This window comes from Cajanus cajan, chromosome 8 (genome assembly GCF_000230855.2).
Source record: "Cajanus cajan strain Asha chromosome 8, NIPB_CcT2T_4, whole genome shotgun sequence".
Taxonomy (NCBI): Eukaryota; Viridiplantae; Streptophyta; class Magnoliopsida; order Fabales; family Fabaceae; genus Cajanus; species Cajanus cajan.
In genome coordinates, this window is record NC_138524.1 from 34105486 (window position 1) to 34130010 (window position 24525).

General features: G+C 35.4%; 1 protein-coding gene across 2 annotated transcripts in view; it reads right to left on the bottom strand.

Annotated features, from left to right (window-relative positions):
* The window catches only part of SPK1 (guanyl-nucleotide exchange factor), a 37267-nt gene extending 19095 nt beyond the window's left edge, over positions 1-18172 (bottom strand). The window contains exons 1-15 of one of the 2 annotated variants that reach the window (XM_020382866.3): positions 17870-18172; positions 17614-17776; positions 16642-16763; positions 16413-16516; positions 16245-16300; positions 15985-16082; positions 15724-15861; positions 10379-10690; positions 9591-9750; positions 9475-9527; positions 8669-8836; positions 8382-8579; positions 8224-8267; positions 7369-7438; positions 6731-6892 (exon numbers count right to left, since the gene is read on the bottom strand). In XM_020382866.3, coding sequence (XP_020238455.2) covers positions 6731-6892; positions 7369-7438; positions 8224-8267; positions 8382-8579; positions 8669-8836; positions 9475-9527; positions 9591-9750; positions 10379-10690; positions 15724-15861; positions 15985-16082; positions 16245-16300; positions 16413-16516; positions 16642-16763; positions 17614-17776; positions 17870-17929 — 1908 coding nt within the window. In that variant the 5' untranslated portion in view covers positions 17930-18172. Of the gene's footprint in view, positions 1-6730; positions 6893-7368; positions 7439-8223; positions 8268-8381; positions 8580-8668; positions 8837-9474; positions 9751-10378; positions 10691-15723; positions 15862-15984; positions 16083-16244; positions 16301-16412; positions 16517-16641; positions 16764-17613; positions 17777-17869 lie in introns of both variants that reach the window. The other variant, XM_020382865.3, reaches the window with a different exon arrangement.
* Between the last annotated feature and the right edge of the window lie 6353 nt (positions 18173-24525).

Genomic DNA, 24525 nt, shown 5'->3' on the forward strand with positions numbered 1-24525 from the left:
ACACAAGAACCCTTTTTCTTGTAAACATTTCCTAGCAAGTACTGAGAGTATAGTGGTGTAGGAAGGGAAAGAAAAATCACAGCAGGTGTTGTCTATAGTCTCATAGCAGGTGATTGTGAGACTATCCTTCTCATCAAGTGGTTGAGTGTAGTTTATCAACAGGTGGCTGAGTGTTACTGCTAACAGCAGGTGATTATACGCAATTTTTGTATCAGCAAGTGGCTGAATTTGTGCAACAGTTGATTATAGCTTTAGTGAAAAGTCCCACAAGGTTGTGTGGAAACTAGATGTAGCCTAGTTGAGGTGAAACAATATAAAACTTGTGTTCATTCTCTCTTTCCTTATCTCTTTACTTGTTTATTTAGCTTACTGCATTTATTGTTATATCACTACATAATCGGAATCATAAATGTTGTGATTCCGGAATTGTGTGGATTGTTGTACACACACCAATCTTATTTATAGAGAGAATACAATAAATGATAAAGATACTAATCTCTAATATTATGGAAACTAATCTAATCATATCCCTAATTGATAGTGAGAATAATAACCATAATATTTGTATCCACAATATCTGTAATATATCCACAATATCTGTAACACTCCCCCTCAAGTTGGAGCATATATATCATATGCACCAAGCTTGTTACAAATGTAATCAACCCGAGGCCCTTTAAGCGATTTTGTGAACACATCTGCTAACTAGTCACGGGAACGGCCGGCGACGACCGGAGGTAGCGGTCAGAGGCGGTGATCGAAAGCGGCGGTCAGAGGCGGTGACCGGAAGGGGCGGTCAGAGGCAGCGACCAGAAGTGACAGTCAGACGTGACAACCGGAGGTGGCGGTCGGAGGCAACGACCAGAGGCAGCGACCAGAGGCAGCGACCGAAAGCGACAACTGGAGGCAGCGACCGAAAGCGACAACTGGAGGCAACGACCAGAAGCGACAGTCGGAGGTTGAGACCAGAAGCAGCAGTCGAAGGCGGCCACCAGAAGTGGCGGTTGGAGGTTGCCACTGGAAGTGACGATCGGAGTCGACGACCAGAAGCAACGGTCAAAGGCAACGACCGAAAGCAACAATCGGATGTGGCGACCGGAAGTGGCGGCGAGTGGGTCTCGCTAGAGCTAGGCGTGTGCGCTACACGCGCCGACGAAGGTGGTGGCGCGTGGCGGTGTCTTTCCCAAAGCGATTTTCGGCATTGTGTTTGCCAGAGGAGGGCGCACCTTTCTACCCTATCAACGACCCCAATCCTTTTCCAGCTCCATAGCTGAGAAACTCAATGATTTGAATTATCTTCATTGCCGACAGCAAATCAAACCCATCAGCAAATCGCACAAGCTTCAAAAGTTCATAGTTAATCCTTCAATTCTTCCTCGATATCTGACCAATCAAGATCACAACACTAATAATGTCAATCTTGCATATGAAGCTTGGGAAGTTTAGGATCAAATGTTGCTCACCTGGCTTCAATCGACGTTGTCAAAATCGGTTCTCTCTTGTGTCATTGGCTCCATTCACTCATATCAAGTCTAGGATAAAAATCACGAATACTTCCACATGAAGACAAAGGCACGTTCATGTCAGTTTCGTACCGATCTTCATGCTACTTCTCTTGATGGTAAAACAATGCGCGAGAGCGAGTTCTTGTCTCAAATCAAGAACATTGCTGACAAACTCGCTGGAGTGGGAAATCTAGTGCCACATGAAGAATATGTTGATGCAATTTTAGAAGGCCTACTAAAAGATTATGCACCGGTTGTTTCTATTATTGAAAGAAAGTTCCTCCCATTATTGAAGTTGAGGCACTCCTTGATCCGCATGAATCTCGAGCTAACAAGTTTTTAAAACAATCATTTTCTCCCTCTGTTAACTACACTCAAGGATATGCTTATGGACGTGGAAACCGTGGTGGATTTGGAGATCGAGGCAGAGGCAACAGTGCTCATCACGATGATGCTTCTAGTAGAGGCCGTGGAGGGCATTTTGTAAACTTCCTATGCCAAATATGCTTGAAGTATGGTCACATTGCCAATATTTGCTTTTATAGAGTTGATGCAAATTATCAGCCTCATGAATCTCTCATTCTATATGATCCTACAACACTGCAACCGGTGTAGTTCAACACATCTCAATCCAACATCAAAACCTCTAATACTTGGGTGAATCCCAACATAAAGTGCCTCAATCGAGACACTAATACCAAATCAATCACTCCTACTGCTATGGTTGCCAATGCCTCATCCCAAGGTGTTACTAACTACATGGATCCTTGACTCAAGTGCATCCTTCCATGTCACTAGTGAGCCTCAAAATGTACATCAACCAAGTCACTTTGATGGCACAGATCAAATTTTCATTGGAAATGGTAAAGGTTTGCATATTAATGGTTCTAGTTGTTCCTCTTTCCTATCTCTTATTAACTCAAATATTTGCTTTAAATTGCACAATATACTTCATGTCCACTCCATCACAAAAAATTTGTTGAGTGTAAGTAAATTTGCCAGACAATTATGTATTCTTTGAGTTTCACTCTCACTGTTGTTTTGTCAAATCTCAAGGGACCAATGAGATTTTACTTCAAGGTGTTGTTGGTACTGATGGACTTTATTCCTTTCCAAATTTAAAAGCTTCAAGGCCCCTTTGTGTTGGTGTCTTCTTCAACTAAACATCTCCAAATTCTACTATCTCCTCTTGTTCAAGTGTTATTTTTAATTCTACTAACGAAAATAAATTTTTTGATGTATCTTTGACCCCTAGTTCTCACACTACATGGCATACTAGGCTTGGTCATCCTAATTCTCATGTTCTTAAACTTGTTCTTAATTATTGTAAAATTGTTCCATCAAATAAAATATTTGAGTTTTGTTCTTCCTATTGTGTAGGGAAGTCCCATAGACTCTCATCCTCTATTTCTGAATTTGTTTACTCTATCCCTTCAGAATTACTTTTCACTAATTTGTAGGGACCCTCTCATATTACCTCACATTCTGGATATCTTTACTATGTTTCCTTTAATGTTGCGTTTTACAAATTCACATCGAGCTATCCTTTGAAGTCAAAATATGAAATCTTTTTGTCTTTCAATAGTTTAAGGCTATGGTTGAACTTCAATTAAATACTAAAATTAAACGCATTCAATCTAAGTAGGGAGGGGAATAGACTTTTTATTGCTTTTGTTGCCACCCATGGTATAACTCTGATTGAATTGCCCTCACACACATCATCAAAATGGTGTGGTGAAAAGGAAACATAGAAATATTGTTGAAATTGGTCTTACTCTCCATCATGGCTCTATGCCTCTTACTTTTTGAGATTTTGCTTTTACCACTAATTTATCCAATTAATAGATTACCAATTGCATCATTGAATTTTGACATTACCTTCACTGTTTTGTACAATAAAACACAAGATTGTGAAATTTTAAGGGCCTTTGATTGTGCTTGTTTCCCTTTCTTTCTTAAGACCCTATACTAATAAACTAAATTTTAGATTTCAAGAGTGTGTTTTTCAGGGTACTCAACTTCTCACAAGGGCTATAAATGTATTTTTGCTTCAGACAGAATTTACATTTCTAAGGATGTGATTTTCAATGAACAAAGGTTTCCTTACCCTGACCTTTTCTAGCAAAGTTCCACTAAGGATACCTCTCCCTATCAATACTTCACTCTTAATCTAGATATGTCTCCCCCATGTCCTAATCCTAATGCACCTTCACAACAGCCTATTCTTTCTTCTAAAACTAGTGACCATGGTGTTCAAGATAGTCCTTCATTTGTGTCACCTGTGTCATAGATAGATTCTAGCTACTCATCCTCTCCTAGGTTTTCTGCTCAAAATGATACTATTCCCAGAACTGTTAATAATCATCCCATGCAAACCAGGTCCAAGTTTGGGTTTCATAATTCTAGGTTGCACCCCTCTTAATTTTTCACTTAGTGAACCAAAAGGTGTTAAACAAGCACTAGCTGATCCAAATTCTCTTTCTGCCATGCAGCAAGAATATACTACTTTAATGCAAAATCATACATGGGATTTAGTTCCCTTGCCCTCTGACAGAAAGGCAGTAGGATGTAAATGGGTGTTTCAGGTCAAAGAAAATGCAGATGGGTCCATAAATAAATATAAAGCTCGGTTGGTGGCAAAAGGGTTTCACCAAGCTCATGGTTTTGATTTTCATGAGACATTTTCTCCTGTTGTTAAACCTATCACTATCAAAATCATCATTTTGCCCTTACTAATAATTGGGAATTATTTCAATTGGATGTGAATAATGTTTTTCTTAATGACTTCTTGGAAGTAACAGTTTACATGGTGCAGCCCCCAAGATTTGAAGTTGAAGACAAAACTTTTGTTTGTAAGCTCAACAAGGCTCTTCATGGTCAGAAACAAGCTTCCAAACAGTGGTCTGACAGACTTAAATTCACTCTTATTCAGTTTGGATTTCAAGCTAGTAAATGTGATCCCTCTTTGTTCATGTACAAGCATAAAGCTTACACTATTTTTATTCTGGTCGATGTGGATGATATATCATCACTGGCAGCTCACCTCAACTCATTCAGCATATTACTGAACAACTTAACATTTTCTTTGATACGGTTGGGTCAATTGGACTATTTCCTGGGTATTGGGATCAAGCACCTACCTGACAAGTCTCTACCTATGACTCAAAGCAAGTACATTAGAGATCTCCTACATAGAACCTATTTCTTCTCTTATGCTCTCTAGCTGCAAATTGTCTAAAATTGGTGGTGATTTACTTCAAGATCCAACTCTTTATAGGTTTGTAGTTGGTGCCTTGCAGTATGCTACACTCACAAGACCTGAAATAAGTTTTGCAGTTAATTTGCCAATTCATGGCAAACCCCCTAGATTCTCACTGGGTGGCTGTGAAAAGAATCCTAAGGTATTTTAAGGGCCCTCTCTCTCATGGTCTTCACATGCAACCAGCTGCAGTTGGAAGACCTTTATCAATCACAGTTATGCGTAATGCTAATTGAGCTTATGATATTGATGACAGAAGATCTACCTCTAGTTCTACTTAGGACCTAACTTGATTTCTTGGTGGTCAAGAAAACAAGTTAGAGCCGGATCCAGCACCAAGGCTGAATATCGCAGTATAGGTCAGACCTCAGCTGAGTTACCCATGGTTCAAGCTTTGTTACAGGAACTTCAGGTTCTTTTTTCTACACCTCTCCTGCTCTATGATGACCAAAGTGCAGTAGCTTTTGCTCACAATCCTGTCTTTCACAATCAAACTAAAAATATGGAAACTGATGTCTTTTTTGTTCAAGAAAAGGTTTTATCCAAGCAGCTTCTGATTTATCACATTCCAGCTTTGGATCAATGGGCAGATGTGCTAACCAAGCTCCTTTCTACAGCCAGATTTGAACTAATTAGAGGCAAACTCAATGTGAAGAGTTTTTCCGACAAACCTCCACCTTGAGTTTAAGGGGGGTAATAGAGTGTAATATTTCATTCTGCTATATCAACAGAATATTCTAGGTTTGTTGTGCCAGCTGCCACAGTTTGTTATTTTTGTAATCAACTTTTTACAGCTGTGCCAACAAGGGTAGCTACTATAAATGCTCCCTCTGTATTCTGTTTTTGGTGGGCTGAATGAAATGAAAACTCCATTTACAGTTTAATATTTTCTCGCTGAAATTTATCTAAGACTGCCAATCCCATTCCAACTAGGTTGAATTTCAGCAAATAAAGAGTAGGCATAAGCATTATCCAAGCTTCAAGCCCTTTGGCGTGAGAAGGCATGCTAGATATAAAACTAAGGTAGCATTTGGCATGTGTGTATAGAAGAGAACATAACACATGTTCTATCCTAATCCTATGCTTGATTCATTTTATGAAAATAACAACAGAACATGGACTGTAAAAGGTGGAACCAAATGGAACAAAACAAATCAATTCTATTAAATATTTTTATTGACAAAAAAACCACTAGTTATTTATGTTTTTTTCTTTTCCGGTCTCCATTGGTACATTATATGCTCAGATAGTGAGGTTTTCTTCAATATCAATTTAAGGGTTAGGAATGTTGACTTTGAGAGAGAAATGTTAATTTGTGTTAGGAAGACAAGTATCCTTTTATTGTTATATTAGACAACTTTTTGAATCCATTAAAGGGTCTTTATTTAAAGATTTTATGCCTGTAATTGAGAAGTTTGGAAAGCCACTATATGTATTGAACACCTGACAGCAGGTCAATGGAGAATTGAGATACCATCAAAAATTGTAATTTTTTCACTGTTCTCCATTCCATTGATTATCCTATCAAAGAAACTTAAACCAAATCTATAAATTTATCCCTATTGAGCTGTAAAAAGGCAACAAAGTATTTCACTATAAAAATAAAATAAAATAAAATAAAACCATACAATTTACCAGCATGTGTTAAAACAATGAAAAGAAGAGAGGCATAGATGATTTATGGTTTCCAACAACTGTTTTTCATTATTGCATAACTGAACTATTTTTTTATTTTATAAAAAAAAAGGCCAATGAGACATCATATCAAGCATATTGCAAGTATGCATAGACATACACAAACTGAGTCAAAAAGATCTAAGATATCTCCTCCAGTTCTAGAATGGAATAAGCCCCCAACAGTGAGTTCAACATATATAAAATGATATCTACATAAGTCCAGAATAAACAAATAAGATAAACAAGAATACCAAAATCATACAAAAATAAAGCTAGACAAGAATGATACCTCCAGAAGTTCAGAACCCCATGGCGGACTTGTTCGAAGAGTGTGCCGATCATATTCAAGAAAGAAATCTCTAATGCGTTCATTGATAGGGTATAAAGAAGAACATAGCCTTAAACGCAATCTGAAGACACTTTTCCCATCTTCCAAATAATCCAATCTCTCCTATCATAAAATAAGAAACCAAAATATAAAATGACTTTATGTTCAAAATTCATAAATATAATAACAGAAACTAATCCAGAGCCGCATAAAGCCAGCTGCAGTACAATACAATATTATGCATAACATTACAATTACAAGACCAGTAACCATCATTACAAATTTACAATAATTAGACAACCATATCATAAGTTCACTGATGCATGAAGCAGCATCCTAATAAGTTTTGTTCCGTGTCTTGGAATATTTAATATCCTCAAAAATTGCAACTTAAATGTTATAAACAGGGATTTGAACGATTACATGAATATCTTTCATTTTCTTCACCATTTTGTAGAACTCTTAAACAAGAGAAAAGTTTTAAGTAAACCTTCCCATCCACCATCCAAACATACCCATTGGTTCACAGTACTCAAAGAGAAAAGGGTGAAGAATACATGCAAGTTAATTTACATGTATAGGCAGACAGTTACACATACCCGTCCTGCATCCTGGAGATAATGAGGAACCAATTCTCTCATAATTGGAAGATTTATTTCCGACCGCAGCCTGCAGAGAACACAAAAGCATAAGCTTTCATATATCATGTTAAGAGTATAAGGGCATGTTTGGTAACCATTTTTACAGGAACTTCTTAAAAGGCTATTTAAGAACTGAGCAGAAAGAAAATAAAACTTTTTGGCCACAAAGTACACAAATCCAAATAAGCACCAAGTCTTCAAGACATAACTAGTACTTGCAATAAGAAAGGAAAATAGGAATCAGGGAAAACAAAAATGAAGAATCACATCAGCAATGAAATATCAATTATCATCTAGAGGGAAACCAAACCTACAAGAGAGGCATTAGCATAAAAGATGTTGCAAATAAAGATTTCCAATGCAATATGGGTGATTAATGCTTTTTCTGAAAATAATCCCTTAAATGCTGTACTTTGGTTAATTAGCATACATGCAACATGACTCATTCAAATTTGTGCTCATTGGATAACTTAGGATCAACTCATTACATAAGCACATATGCTAAAATCTGAACAACTTTTCATATTGCCAGTTTGAATTATTAGTTAATATGTTCATGTATAACACCAGAAAAGAGATAAAATCAGCATGCCACGCAAGTACAAAAAGAGGTAAATATTTTCATCAGACGTAAAATTTTAGATCCCAGCTTGCATCAATACCATGGTCATTAAAATTGTAATTAAGATTTCTATGGTAATCAATACATTTTGGTTTCAGTATGCAAAGCAATAAACCAAGAGCTATCATTAATTAATAAAATAAATATTTAAATATAACCAAAGGGAAAATTATCAAATTAAGAGAACATACTGAGCATGGGATGATAAAGGAAGTGCTGTATATCCAATAACCACCTGTCAAAAATTAAAAAGCATAATCAATTCAAAACAATCCATATGTACAGACACAAGCAATAAAGGCAGGAATGAAAAAACAATGAATTCAGTGGAACACATAAATGAACTTACTGGCTTAGGAGCTTCCAATTTTGTTTGCAGATCAACATGAAATAAAGTAAATAAAAGGTGGTGATTTGGCGTCCACGTAGCAGGAAGGGAAAGTTTAATTTCATCGTGGTAGCAAGCAACCCTAGCCCCAGCAGCAACTTGGGTGTGACCCCACTTCTGAAATGATGCATCTAGACCTGGATCTCTAGGATATATTGCCTACGCAGATTGAGTCACCCAAGACAAATAAGAAGGAAGTATAGCTTGGGCCATGACTTTCCTTAAGAACACAAAATAAAGGTCATTACCTCCAATGGCTGCCTACGAATATCACCATCATCCTCCCTGAGTTCAACCCGTATAAACAAATTCCTTTTCCTACCCAAACTTACAGTCAACGGATACACATACAGGCAGTGAAAAAGTTGCAAAAAAGGCTCGTTTCTTGTTGTAGTGCGGAAGTCAAAAGCATGGAACTATATGTTAATCAATAATAGAGCACATCAGCAGAGGCATGGCATGTATAAAGAGAACTACTTAAAACCACAGTATCACGAAATATCTTCATTACCATAGCAAAATTAAGCACTATCAACATTATTATCTTGACCAAATACAACATAGAATAGCAACATGCATAGATGCCTCACGAAGTGATCAACATGAGAAGTGACAATTAAGAAACATCAAGTTTCAAAAATTAGACCCTCCTTTAAGTGGTTCAAGATTATACACAAGTATTAACACAATTTTAGTATATGCAACCCACATCATCATCAATGCATTTTGGTGTAATGATGGAAGAGTCACTTATAACAGCTAGTTACTTTGTTCTCTTAATCTACTCAACAATGATAAAACTTGTCACCCAGGTACAGTACATCACAAAGCTGTTTTCATGATCATACACTAAAATACCCACTGTTATCATTATCTTACTTGCAAAGAATCTAAAGTCTAAAATATCAACCAAGTAGTCAGCTATATAGATTCACTTTTAAGACAAAATTTGTTTATAATTAAATCCTTTTAAAAGTAAATTCTACTCTAAAAAACAATTAACCCCATTGGCTAACTAAAGGCAGGCAACTCCGTCAAAAGAATTGATACTTACATCATCGGCATTAAAATCTGAAATTCCATGTTGAGTTGTTCCATTTCCTGAAACTGGAGATACTACCCTTTGGATGCTACCCTGAGGATCATCACAGCCATTACTAGGATACTTTCCAGACAGTGAATCTGCAATCCGATCCCCAGGGTCAACAGAATCATTAGTAATACTACCACTTTCTGACATGTTTTCCAAATCCGCTTGGGAAATCTGGTGCTTTTCAATTTCCAGCCTCAAAACACCTTTGACAGGTTTGTGCACCTTACGTTTAGGATCCTACACATTTTTCAAGAAATATCAGCCATAAAGAACAAATCAGTGTGAGACAGTAATTTTTTAATCATAACAGTCATATAAATTTGCCTTCTAAGAAAAGAGAAATGCATAATTACAAAAAACTATGGCTTAATAATATAAGTGGCACAGCATAGAGTCATATAGACCAACCACAATTATCTGATAATCATTAAAAAATAAGACCAATTAAAAACACAGTTGAATTTCATATGGAATAATACAACCAATGGATCATAGACAAAGATGTAATCACAATTTAACATTTAGTCAGATGGAAGAACAGCAAAACAAAACCCAAACAACAGAAAAAAAATCAATAAATAAAATATTTAATGCATGCTGAATTTTAGTAATATAGCACATATAAACAAAACCAATAATAAATCAATCAATAGATAAACTAAACCCATATAAGAGGGAAAAATCAATAAATAAATGATATTTAATGCATACTAAATGATTGTAATATAGTGCTTCATGTAAATTGTCAAACTCATTAATATCACTTTAAAGTACTATAAATAGCAGCCAACTTTCGCTAGAAATTTTATTCTTTCAATTTAGCCACCAAGAACAAAAGGAAAGTCAGGAAACCTGAAACACACACCTGAAGTGATTCCTCAGTATAGCTTTCTTTGACTTTATTTAAGTTTGAAACCTCAACTACCACAGAATTTCCATTAGAGTAACTCATCTTTCCATCTAAAGAGATCTTTGCACTAGTCTCAAAAACACCTTCATGAGAACTCGAACCAGATACACTTGGAGCAAGAGGGCTGCTTGGGGAAGCAGGCCCTACTGAAGCTGCACCAATACTGCTATCAAATAATGATACCATGGTCCATGCGAAGGACTCTTTGTAAGGCATGACTTTAGACCACACCTGCAGTTTTTGCTTCTCTCTCTCAGTCAGGTGCACCTGTCCAAGTGAAGTGAATATAAAACACGATATATTCCGATACAATATAATTTCACACACAAATAGAAGTCACCGTGTAAATTATAATAAGCAAGCATCCACAGTCGGCAAGAAAAATCCACATAACATTAATTTCTACAAAAAAATTCAAAGTCCAAGCCAGAAAATGCATATTTACACCCTGCGTCTCCCTTTTCAATTAACAATTTAAAAATTTGTAACCAAGATCCTAAGAACACCTGTTTAAAATTAAAAATATAAAACTGGAAAACAAAAAAAACACACACACGCACATTAATGTCTTTCTAATAAGATCCTTGGGAGAAACGCACCACAAAAGCTAGCTATTGAAGTTGGAGAGCACAAGGCCTTACAAACCCCACACTAGAATCACATATTTTCAATGTGGGACTCAAGTAAGTCCCGTACCTTGCAATTGGATCCCAACACTTTTACTTCACCATTTTTATAAACATCCAAACACAAAAAGGAATCTAAATGAATAAAGTAGAAGATGAAAGAAGAAAAAGAAAAAAGGGTTAATAATTTTCTTAGTTAAAAGCCTAGTCACTTTGTCTAGGTTCCCTGACATTTTTTAATATGTTTCTTTTTTAGGCATATGGTTTCATATTCAGTGCATCTTTCAAGTCCCACACAGGAGAAATCACACTTTTGCACTCCCTTTAGTAGATAATAACAACCAATGGGTTTATCAAATGAAGCAACATAGGGTGAGGACACAAAGGATGTTGTAGCATGCAGATGTGATACTGATGGAGTAAAGAAAGAAATGTGGGCAATTGCATCCCGGTTGCGAGAGAGATTAATCAAGAAATCAAGCACCAAATGATGAGAATAAAGTTGGTGAAAAAAGAAAATGGAATGACGTGATTGAGAGCTCTAGAAATACTTTTATGAAATGCAGAGTAAGCAATCAATCTACACTGAATCACATTTTTAAGAAGATATTGATAGCGGAAGCAAGTCAAGATATTGCTTCTTTTTCTACAAAGCCATGCCATACCATTCAATGTGGATAGGAGTGATGAATTCCATGAGATCTTGGAATTGGTTGCAAGACATGGCACAAGATATAAGCCACCATCCTATCCTGAGATTACAGTCAAATATTAAAATCAACCAATGAATTTGACCATGGAGGCTATTGAAGAAAATATAGCTTATTGGAAGAAAACAGAATGCAGCATCATGACAGGTGGGTTGAAAAATATTAAGGAACGGAAGACCATAATAATTTTCTTAGAGAACAACTCTAAGGCTTTGTTTGGATGGATGGAAATTGGAAAAGGGAATGGAATGGAGTGAAATAGCATTTTAACGCGTACAAAACCATCATTTGGAATTTGGATTACTTAAATGGAATTGTCTATTGTGTGCCCATAGGTACACAGTGTGAAAGCATTAAATATGACCTATTAAATGCTTCAAATAATTTTAAAAAGGATGTATTATGTTGGAATTTCACCTTAATTGTGGTCACCCCTAACCCACCTTAGTCCCAGCCTCTTTGGGGGCTGCCTTAATTGTAGCCTCAAGGGTGGTAGTTTAGTCCCACATTGACTAGTGATGTACCTATATTAGCATATATAATTGAGAGGCAAGTCTCACTTTATAAGTCGTTTTGTAAAGTCGAACTAGGTACAAATCCACATTCTAAGATGGAATCAAAGCCTATCCTAGATCCAATGTTGAGCCAACTGCAGCATAGACCATGCTCCAGACCAGGAGTCTTGGGCATGGGGGGAGTGTTGAAAACTCAACTTAATTGTGGTTACCCCTAGCCTGCCTTAGTTGCAGCCTCTTTGGGGGGCTGCCTAACTTGTAACCTCAAGGGTGCTAGTTTAGTACCACATAGACTAAAGATATGGCTTAAATAAAGCTTAAAAAGCTCGAGAAGTCTTCACCTTACAAATCAGTTTTTTGGGATCAAGTTAGGCCCAAAACCCACATTCAAAGATATTAAATTATGTTGGTGCTTTCAATATAATAAATACTCTCTTTCAATATGATGGAAGAGCATGGACCAACGATCCAACCACTAGAGCCATGACCAGGAGGTTACTTGAAGATTTGACTGCTTCAGAGCTTGGTGGGACCAATGGGCTTGGTGGGCCCAATGGGCTTGGTGGGCCCCAGATACTCTTCACATGGGCTTTACAATGACCACCATGTTACTATCTTTAATAAGTAGTATAGGTTTTACTTTTCTTGATCTTGTATTTTGGACCACTTAGAATAGGATTTTGGGCCTTAGGCTTCATAGGCCTATTTTTGGGCTTTATGGGCCTTTGGGCTTTTGGCACCCAATATTGGACTCATTTTCCTTCTTTTATTATTTCCTATTGATTGTATTTGATTGGCCATTGTATTTAGGCCATTAGAATAGGAATATTGAAGGATTACTTAAATAGGCAAATAATGTTAAAACTAGGTTTCATTTGGAAGTTATTTAAGTTGAATTTGGGTCACATGTTTTAAGCCATGGGTGGCTGAACATGTGCACACCCAAATCAACCCTAAATGCTTGCTAAATGAAATATAAATGCACGATGGAGCCTTGATTCACAACTAAGCACATGGGAGCTGAAAATTTGAATTCAAATTTAGGTGCCAAATGTGAGTCTTCTAGCTTGGCGCCAATGATGCATGATTCGTGCCTATTTAAGTAGCTCACCTTCACTCTTGTATTCACTTTTGAGCATTTGAGAAATCTGAACATTCATTCAGCTATTTTTCTCTCCAAAAGTCACCGTGAAGCCTTGCTTAGTTTTAGGAAATTCTAGACCTTCTAGGAGAATCTGTGAGCATTCCCTTGCTCTCCTAAGCTTGAGTGCTTCCATCTTGATTTGGATCACTTCAAATCCGGTCTCAATTCAAGTCTTCCTTCTCCGGAATTTCAATCAAGGACAAAGATCTTGTGAGGAGAAAGGCTAGGGAGGTTCTTCAATTCGCTTCTCCTTCCTATCTCCATCACAATATAAACTTCCCTCTTTTTATCTTCTTATCATATGTCCATGAGCACACAATAAAAAACCAGTACTTAAATTGCAATGCATCAAACACCCAACCCCCAAAGACTCATTTCTTGCATTATTGTGCTTCTTCCTCCCTCTGCAAGGGCATGCTTCTTCCTCCCACAATTGAAGGCATCCAGACTCTATGCCCTAGGCCATTTACTCATAAGTAAACCCTCTCTTTCATCTTTGCAATAATTCTTCCCCGCACAAATTTATTTAGACTATTTGATTGACCTTTTTTATTTACCCCACTGTTTCACAAATTATTCCTAAATACCACATTCAGTGACACATAAAATAGAGGAACGACAAGTCCCAAATTATTGTTGGCTGCTTTTTGCAATAGGGGCAACCCACATTATATGCAAGTCCCACACTCATTGCTCTATCTTCTCAACTTTCCAACAAGGTAACTGGGTTGAGATGCACAAAAATGGAGACACAAATTTGGAGAAGGAACCAGGAAAAAGCATCAAGTGAGATAAGGATAATAACTGTTTCCATGATCCATTAGAAAATATCTAAACAATGGATAGAAATATTTTTTATTTATTTTTCATTCATCATTAGATATCCAAACATAATCTAAGAGAACGGTACTTTTCAAGCCTATGGATGCATCTCACATATCAAAAAAATCTAAGGCACTCTTTTAAGATAATGGATGGCATTGTTGAAAAGATTGGTCAACAAATTGTCCAATTTGTGACAAACAATGCAGCAAATCACAAACCTGCAGAAGAAATGTTGATGTTGATTGAGAACAAGAAAAGGTTGCATTGAATACCTTGCACAGCTCATTGTATTAATATAATGTTGGAGGATTTTGTAAAGACGATACCAGATCAAGAGACAATTCCAAAGAGACAATATTACAACCTATACCTATTTGAGGACTTCTCCCTTTTCCCTATTGCAATGCTTTCACAAAAGGGAAAGATTTGGTTAGACACTACTTGCTTGCTTTGCCACATTTTTTACCTAACTTTGGGATGACTCACTAACAACAGAGCATTAATAAGAATATTCAATTTAATGAATAGAAATAGAAATACAGCCGGTTAGCAAGGACAAAGGATGAGAAGTCTATGGAAAATATGGTTATGGATAAGGGAATTTAGAAGAAATTGGGAATTGCTTGGGCGGCACTTATCCTCCATTCAAAGTGCTTCATTAGGTCAATTCAAATGAGAAGCCATCCATAGGGTTCATTTATGACGAAATGGACCAGGGTGAAAAGAAGATAAAAAATGCCATTATTGAGTTTAGTGTAAATTGAAATCTAGAAAGATGTGGGAAGTAAAATTAAGTTGTAAAAGGGTATATTTCATTTAATTTCACTCATTCTGTAAAGGAATACAATGGGAGCCTTTTATAGAAGCCACCCCATATTGGTACAGCTGTAAAGTGATGATTACAAAATAACAAATCAAAACAAATAGGACAGGTGGCAACCAGAATATTCTAATGAAATAACAGAATGAAAAAAGACAAAAATGAAGAGTAGTATTTTCCATATTACACTAATAAATTGAAATCTAGAAAGACGTGGGAAGTAACAAGTTTTAGACTCTTTAGGATTAAAAGCCTAACGGTAGGTTTGTTTTCTCGTTTTTCTCCATTGAACAGAAAAGTTTTGTGTTATATCTTTTCTGTTCAATAGAGCTTTGGAATTTGGGATACGCATTAGACAAACACACTATATGTTACTATAGTCAAGACTTTTTTTTAAAGAGAGCAATGACAGGTTGCTCTTCAAGAACTGAGTTTTGATTTCAGTGCACCATCCATCTTTCTTAGAATTAAGCTATAACTGGATATTTTTAATAAATAGATTTTTCACCTATTTTAAGATCCAAAAGGTGCTCCTATATTCTAATGTGTGTAATAGTAGAACAACAGCTCAAAAATCTTAGCTAAAGCACAAGGAAAACAACAACAACAACAACAACAACTACTAATACTACAACAAGGGAGAAAAATGTCAATACATACTGGATCTTTACGTGAATAAACAGAAGCAGTAACACCGCCTTCTTCAGTAGCATGCTTCTCCAACTGGATTAACAAACAAACTGAAGCAGATGGCACATCTAGGTAAAAGACTGCACGAGGTTCAGATTGAATTTTGGCCTGGAAATTGTAAAAAGGAGGGATGAGGGCAAGTCATTGTCACTTCAAAATCACCCATTGATTTCATACTTCTAAAAGAAATAAATAAACATAAAGAAATTTAGTTGGTCTCATGTAGCTTACATCCTGCGTTTCAGTTGGTAAGACATGAAAGTAAAAGTCTTCCGATAACTTTTCTCTTCTCTCCCTATTGTATAAGCAAATTGTACCATAAAAGGGCTCTACAAATCATGGGAGCAAAAATAGAGCTCTTCATCAGACACTTAATCCATTTTCAGCAAAAACACTAAAAAACTAAATGGCATAGCATTGGCAGCAGCACAATGGGACGAAGCAACTTGTCAACCACATTATTCCACAAATATCAACCGCATAACACTCACCAACCAATCCTGCTTGAAATTGTAAAGACTGAACTTTTACAGAGATCTTCATTCCACTAAGATGCCAAACAGAAAAGGAATGACAAAGAATAACTCAGTTGGGCCAATAAGAAACAACAAAGCAGATCAAAGTATATTCTAATCAGAAACATCTCATGAATGCCATACTGTGATAGAGGAGTTTCTGGTATCCTTTGTCCAAATATCAACGCCCTCTCATTTTCCCAATCAAACGCAGGCTCATAAGCAGGAAGAGGAGATTGACCAATATGCTGCACATTAAATAAATAAATAAAAACTAAATCAGTAACAATACTGTTTCTACAAATTCAAATTGCAAACTAACACGGAATCTGCAATAGAATTAACACAAGGAACTAAACTAAAGCCCATCAACCTTCTGAACATCCGAATGCAGCAAGTCACCATCTGCACCTTCGGTAAACTGCCTTCCCGAAGTACTAGGAATGTCATCCTCATCGTCTCCCTTTGTTCTCCTTGCCCCGGCAAGCCGCATTTCTGCACACTCCAATAATTTTGTTCAAGAAAAACAAACTTGCTACAATCATTAACCACCAATAAACACAACCCAAAACCCACCCACATGCGATTAATAGTGTTACGACCCAGAATGCAGCAGCTGATATGATGAAGAAGCAGCGAAACAAAAAAATAAAAAAAGAGAAATACTGTGTCCGTGTCACATGCTATTAAGTATTATCATTAATTTATTATTATTGTTATTATCCCAATAAATAAGCACAATTTAAACCCCATTTCCCAATTTAAAAAATTAAAAAATAAATAAATAAATGGCAATATCTTACGATAAAGAAAAGGCAAAAAATTATAAATAAAAAAAAAGGCAAAAATATATATACAAAAAAATCTATAACGACTAATCAGCAATAAACACAACCCAAAACCCACCTACATGCTATTAAGTGTCATGGCGCATAAAGACCGAAACAGAAGCCAATAATATATATAATAAAAGAGAAATAAATACCAATATCAGCGTCAATGTTACATGCTATTATTAGTAATTTAGTATTATCCCGGTGAATAAACAAATTCACATTTAAACCCCATTTCACAATTTATAAAAAAACAAAACAAAAAATTGCAGAATGCAGAAACCAATATAATGAAGAAGAAAAAAAGGCCAAAAATGTAAAAGAAACATAGTAAGAAAGAGATAAATGCCGGTCTCAGTGTCAATGTCACATGCCATTAATAGCATTACCCAGTAACTAAGCACACTCACATTTAAACCCCATTTCAATTTCGAAAAAAAAAACATAAAAATCACACAATGCAGAAGCAAATACAATATAACAAAAAACGAAAAAGAGAGAATTAAAAATACCAGTTTCAATGTCCGTATCGGGGCCCTCATATATCTGGTTATGAAACGACGGCGTTCCGACGGTGTCGTAGTGTCCATACTTGTTCTCATCTTTGACCCAATCCGTGGTGTAGCAATGGACCAGTTCGTTGAGGTGCGGCCACTGCTCCAGATTCTCCTCGAACTGCACAACAACAACAACAACAACAACAACCACAACCACACGTCACTCCAAAACGCAGCGTTTCCGCGAGGACTCGGTCGGAGCGCGACGTACCGTGTTGCGCCAGCGCGTGGTCGCCGGCGTGGAGTCGCGGCGGTGGCGGAGATGAAGCATCGCAGATCTAGGGTTTCGCGCGCGGGAAACGGGGCGAGACGGCGTCGTTTGGGGGTCAGGCGCTAGAGAGAGAGTGCGCAATGTGGAGCATTTGCTGGATCTGGAAGGGAAAAAAGGAGCATTGAAAGAGAGAGAAGAAGAAGAAGAAAGAAAGAAGAAGAGAGAGTGAAAAGAAGTCAAAAGAAGTCCAAAGAGAGAAAAGGCGAAAGAGGGTTCATATGTAGACACTACACAGCCAAGAGGTGTCGGACCCGATGTCTCTTTCTATTATTTTTTACCCCAACTTCCTTCATCTGCTATGCTTTTCTTTTCTCTCTTTTTCTTCCCAACTTTCCCCTCATTTCTTCTTCAACTTTACTTTCCTTATATTTTTACCTATTAATAATATATAATATATAAAAATCATTTCAATTTAAAATAATATATTTTTATTATTTAATTTCTTTTTTATTTTATTTTTAGTAGAGACATTAAATTCTTCTTGTATCTTATTAGTTAAATAGAAAAAATCTTATCATGAATCAGGATTTGTGTTCTCAATTTTTGAATATTAATAAATATTTATAGAAAGCGTTTTGATTTTCATGATAAATGTCGAATAATGCTAGCTAGTATGTATGGGGAAAAAGTCATTTTTTATCTATTTTTTAAACAAAAATATTTGTAAAATAAGTTTTATGTTTCGGATAAAACTTAGATTTGTAAAAAAATAAATTCTAAACAAATTAAGTTATTTTTATGAAAATGAAAATTTAAAATTTGTATTATTTTTTGATAGTTGTTTTTATTTTAAGCTAATTTATTTTTTTTATTATATTCAAATGAAATTAGATATCACAACATTTCTTTATAATTAAAATCTAATTTATTAATCATATAATTGAATATTGAAATAAATTAATTTTTACCATTTTTTTAAACATACTCTTATTATTAGTTATTTTTTAAAATTGCAAATTTTATTATTGTCATTTTATGATTTAGTCTTTACATTTGTGTTATTTTTATATTGTGACTTTTATATTTGTACAATGTTGTTATTTAAATCTGTGTGTGCTCTGATAAGTTGAATGATGACCTTTGCTCTCCATCATCGGTGATGAGTACCAAAAAAGAGACTTTGTCACTCAAATTAGTGTTTAGCTAAAGACATTTATGTACGTCTAATACCCTAGTTTTGATGATAATAAAGTGATGAACTTGAATGAATAATATTTGATTAAGTCATTTTAGGAAACATAAGTCCAAGATGTAAAAGAAATGAAGAACCAAAAATGTTTATTTAAATAGCATATTCTACAAATGCATAAAAATGAGATAAGTCAACACATAGCAACTAGGATAGTCAATGTCAACATCCAACATCCAATGCATTATGATGAACATCTGCATCCTATAGGTATTCATAAGTCTAAAACTTGTTTGAACATTTCATGCCTTTAAAAATCATATTCAAACATTCAAAAAGTCTAATTGATAAGTATTTTGATAATATGTGGATGTTATAAATATTATTTAACTTTATTTCATCTTTTGTGATTATATGCAAGATAGTATAGTACATCTAAACTAAGTGCAACATCTAGAAAAGGAAAATCAACTACAAAGAGAATTATCAACATCTATAATAGTGTGTTCAAAATTTCTTACTTCGCATTTTATTCCCTTATTATGTAAAAGCATTTACGAAGTCCTGAAGCATCTAAACACAAATATAAAATGATCATTTTGTGAAGATTAAATATCACATTTTCAATAGTCAACAAACAAAGACTTTCACCAACAGATACATCTCTAAAGCCTATAAATACAAGAAAACTTGAAGAAAAAAAAAAAGAGTTCATATGAATATTGTAAAATACGCTTTCAAGTTGTCAAAACTCTATAAAAATCTCTCAAAGTATATAACTCTTGTATATCATCGTCAATGGACGATCAAAGAATAGCTTAAGTTTTGAGTATACCTAAACCTACATATTCTCTTTGTGAGAGTTAGCTATAAACATGTATGTTATCATTTATTATTGTAAACCTAAAAAGGCTAGTTAAAGAGTACCACAATGTGTTGTTGTAAGTTGGTCAAAAGTGGCATAAAGAATACTTGTAGCTAGAAGTGGTAGCGAAAAATACTTGTATGTAAAAGTTTTCAAGTTAGTGGAACTCTTCAAGTTTGAAGCTAATTGGACATAACTCAGGTTGAGTGAATCAATATAAAAATATATTGTGTTTTTACTCAATCTATTTTTCGTCAAGCTTTTTGGACAAGTTGCTTTTATAAACTTACATTTGTCCATTAGCAAAATGTTTTAAAATACACACATATACATTCAATCCCTTCTTATGTGTTTTCTTTTAACCTTTAACTATAGGGGGTTTAGATAGTGGAGTATTAGATGAATTAGAATGATACCTCGCCCCACTTATATAGGCAAGTGAATCTTATCATTGAGCAAGGTATATTTTGTAGTAGATAGTTAGTTACCAAAGATAATAGGGTGGTTACCTATCAATTGTATCGGGATAGGATATTTAATTTGTTTCTAATTCAAGATCCTAAGAGATAACTAATAAGTGATAATTGCCACCACTTAGGGTTTATTTGATATTTGCTTCGTGATTAGGGGGCCCGTAATAGGCAAGCTCGTGAGGACAACACGATTGGCCGAGCATGATCTGGGTTGGGCGATATATAAGCCACCTGAGCTATGAGCTCCTTAAGAAAAGAGTTTAGAGTATCTCTTGAAATTAAAAATAAACACACAAAAGGGGGTTTTATGTGTGTGTAGACTTTTTAAAGCTTTTCAAAAATCAGCAGTTATGGATTATTAGAAAAGCTTGTTCATCCAAAAATGCGAGGGATAAGGATGGAGTAAAAAAAACTTTATGTTTTTATACTATTTCATTTAACTTGAATTATGTTTAGTTACCTTTGAACTCAAAAGGTTTCACTAACTTATAAACTTTTACAACAAGTATTCTTTATGCCACTTTTGGCAACAGGTATTTTGTATGCCACTCGTGGCCAAGATGCAACACCATATTGTGATGAAATCATGCCCAGAGGTCCACTCCAAAAAGAACAAAGAGGAGTGAGTTAGGCTTGAAGGTAGAAGGACCAAGATCATTGTTGAGCCTTGAGTTATCTTTTGGTCCATTTCCTTTTTCTTGTTAATATTTCTTTTATTTTGACCTTGTATTTGGGTCATATAGTTTATGGAGTTATTTCCTTATATTTCATTTTTTGAGGTATAATTAGTAGTTTAGAGGAGGTGCAACTAATATATTGATGGAAAATATTAGTAGAAGTGGAGGATGTTATTCTCCTAGCTCCATCTTCACGTCCATCTTCTATTGAGGTTGAAAACTTCAAGATGAGTTTCAAGCTCTCCAAAGCTTGAAAGATGTAGCTATGAGGCGCGACACTCTCCTTAAAGAAGGAGAAAAAGGAACCAAGGCACAAAGGAAGGAATCCTTTGTGAAGGTTCTTAAGGAGAAGGTTTTCTCCTAGGTTTGGACCTTTGAAAGTAAAGAAAATTTCTGAAAATTCTATACTCAATATCATAAAAAGTGATGCAAATGGATGAAGTTACAAATATATAGACCTAGAAAGCTTGTAGGATAAGCCAAACAAACTAGGGTTAAGAATTAACCTAGCGATGTTTAATTCCTAACCCTTGCCGCCCAAATTTGAATTTAAAATTCAAATTTGGGTGGCTTTAGCCGTCCCACACAAGCCATGCTTGGTCACATGGATCCTATGTCTTCATTGGCGTTTAATTTGGAGGCATTTCAAGTGCATTTGGTTCATGCAAGAAGCACACTGCCGGTGGCTTTCATCCATGCTCAAATGTAATGGAAGTGTCATTCAAATTAAATGCTAATGAAACCTAGGACTCCCCTAAACTAAGAATGCCCTATACTAAGTGACCTATAATACAAGGTCAAAAATAAACTAGTCCAAAATTTCTAAAATTAAAAGATAAAGAAAATTAGACCAATATTGGTTAAGTAAAGCCTAGTTTCAAATTCGGCGAAAAGTACAAGCCAAAAGAAATACAAGGACTAAACCCTATTCTATATACAATGTGGCCTCAAGAAGTGGTGGACCATGAAAAGAGTAACTTGGGCTTTGAGAGCCCACCATCCTCTAAGCCAGCCCAACCATCATGAATACTCTTGGCCATAGCTTTAGTAATTGGACCCTCGGCCCATGGTCTTCCATCATATATAGCCTTTTGAACTAATTGGGCTTATGGGTGGTGCTACCTACATGGGAGGTGTGACCACATGTGTTTTCTACACCCCACCATAGGCTACACAAATTCAATTAGTTACATGCACCGTACACTAGTCACACCATTCACACTTGCCACATGACAAGCTCTTATATGTTATATTATCTTCTATGTTGTGCCTTGTCATTGTTAATCATTGTCAATACTATGTCTTGATGTTGTTATTCCTTATGTTGTTGCTATATTGTTGTTGTGTGTATGACTATCTGGTTATATTCTACATCGTAAAGTAGAGTGATATATTTCTCACTCCTCATTTCGTGTGATTGTTTTGCGTGTTTATTATTGCAGGTGAGACTCATTATAATGTTAATCATGTTGGAAATAAGGCTTAGACATTGTTTTGGGTTCATACTTTGATAAGATGTGACATTGTGGTTTAGTTAATATTTCCATCTTGTTGGTTTCTTTATGTATAGGACTTCATGTTAGATTTCATTTTGTAATTGCTATACTGGACATTTGTTTTAGTTCTTTTTGGTAACGTATTACTATGTGATATCACTATCCAAGGAAATTTGTGAACCTTTGTTTAATCAGTAAATTTATTTTCGAACACTTTTCTATCTCCTTCATTTTATATCTTTATGTTATTATGTGAGGTAGAAGGTGCCACAATTAGCAAGAAGGGTTCTTATTTCTATCAAGTGGAGGCGCTTAGCAATTTTGATCATGACCTAACAAAAATGGTTGACATTATGGAGGGGTTGGATTTGGAAAGATTAATGTTGACTCGTTCCCTGAATGTGGCAAATTTTTGGAAAAATAAATGGGCAAGAAATGTGGCTATAGGAAGAGATGTCAAGCTTAGGTTAGTAGAGCCAATTCCTAAGTGTTCCTCACACACTTGGCTAAAAGGCAAGCCATAACTGTGCTTGCATTGGCTTTATGGTCTAGTGAAAAATGGATGTGGAGTGGATGGGTTATGTGACTAAGGTTGCCTTTGGGAGGTAACATGCTGAGAGAGCTTTTTCCAATTTGAAGGGTGGGCTCAAGGAGAAAGACAACAAGTTAGAAGAGCTCATCACAAGGGAAAAGGAAGTGAAATGGCTTAAAGGTCAAATTAGAGGCCATTTGTGTTGGGTGCTCTGATAGGAGGGTGATGGCTTTTGCTCCCAACACCGACAATGGGGGTACTCATAAAGAAACTCTAACACTCAAGTTAGAAGGGGTCTAAATGGTAGAGTATTAGGTGAATTAGAATGATGCCTAACTTCCTTATATAAGTGAATGAATCTTATCATTGAGCAAGGTATATTTTGCAACAAATAGTTGGTTATGAAGATAATAGGATGGTTACCTATCAACTATGTGGTGATGGACATTTAATTTGTTACCAATTCGAGATCCTAAAAGATAGCTAATAGGAGGTTATTCTCACCACTTAAGGTAAAAGATAGCTTTTTTCGATTTGAAGGGTGAGATCAAGATATAGGCTAATGTGCATTATCATTTTGGAAAAGGGTGGGAGAAAAATATTTTGAAGGCAAAGAAAAGACAGAGACAAAGAACTAATATTTAAACTTTTATTTATTTGAATATTGTTTCATCTACAAATATGTCTCATTTTTTTAGTCCTATAAAATTACCTTTATTTTATTTTTAATTTTTGTAAATTAGTGATGATATGTCATTCTTGCTGACATAACTCAAAATGCTCTGGATGATCTTCGATGACTTCTTTTCATTGATGCCATAAGAATTTGTGTCTTGAGATTATCATTTATTGCTTTCCCTTTTTTTAATTTTTTTCACCTTTTATTTTCCATTTAAAAAATAATAATCTTATTCAAAAAAATAAATTAAATATGATGTTTTAATAAGTAAGTATGAAAATAATTTATGCTTTAACTAATATAAAAAGTAAAACTTCTAAAATTTTTGAAAGATAAATTTGTATTTTATTCAAGCCTTTATTACAAAATGTGTTTTTAATTAAATAAGTTATCACCATTGTGACACTCATCTACTTCCAAGTACGATACCGATTAAAAGATAAAAATATAGCTTTAAAATTCTCATAAGTAGTTCATAAATCTCCTTTGAATCTCACATAAACAGAAAAATATAAAGTCAAACTAGTTCATCAAAAGGTAAGTAAATGGAGTAGTGATAAATCTCCCTTTGCTCCTCTCAAAGCTGAGGGTCCTCGTCTGCAAAACATGCAAAACATGCTAACAACAAACAGGGAGTGAGAACAATCTTTCTATATAGGGAATGAGCCGCAACCCTCGATATCCCATCTCTTCGTGATAAACAATTATGATGATAGTAATTCATACTTCGAACTACAGAAATCAC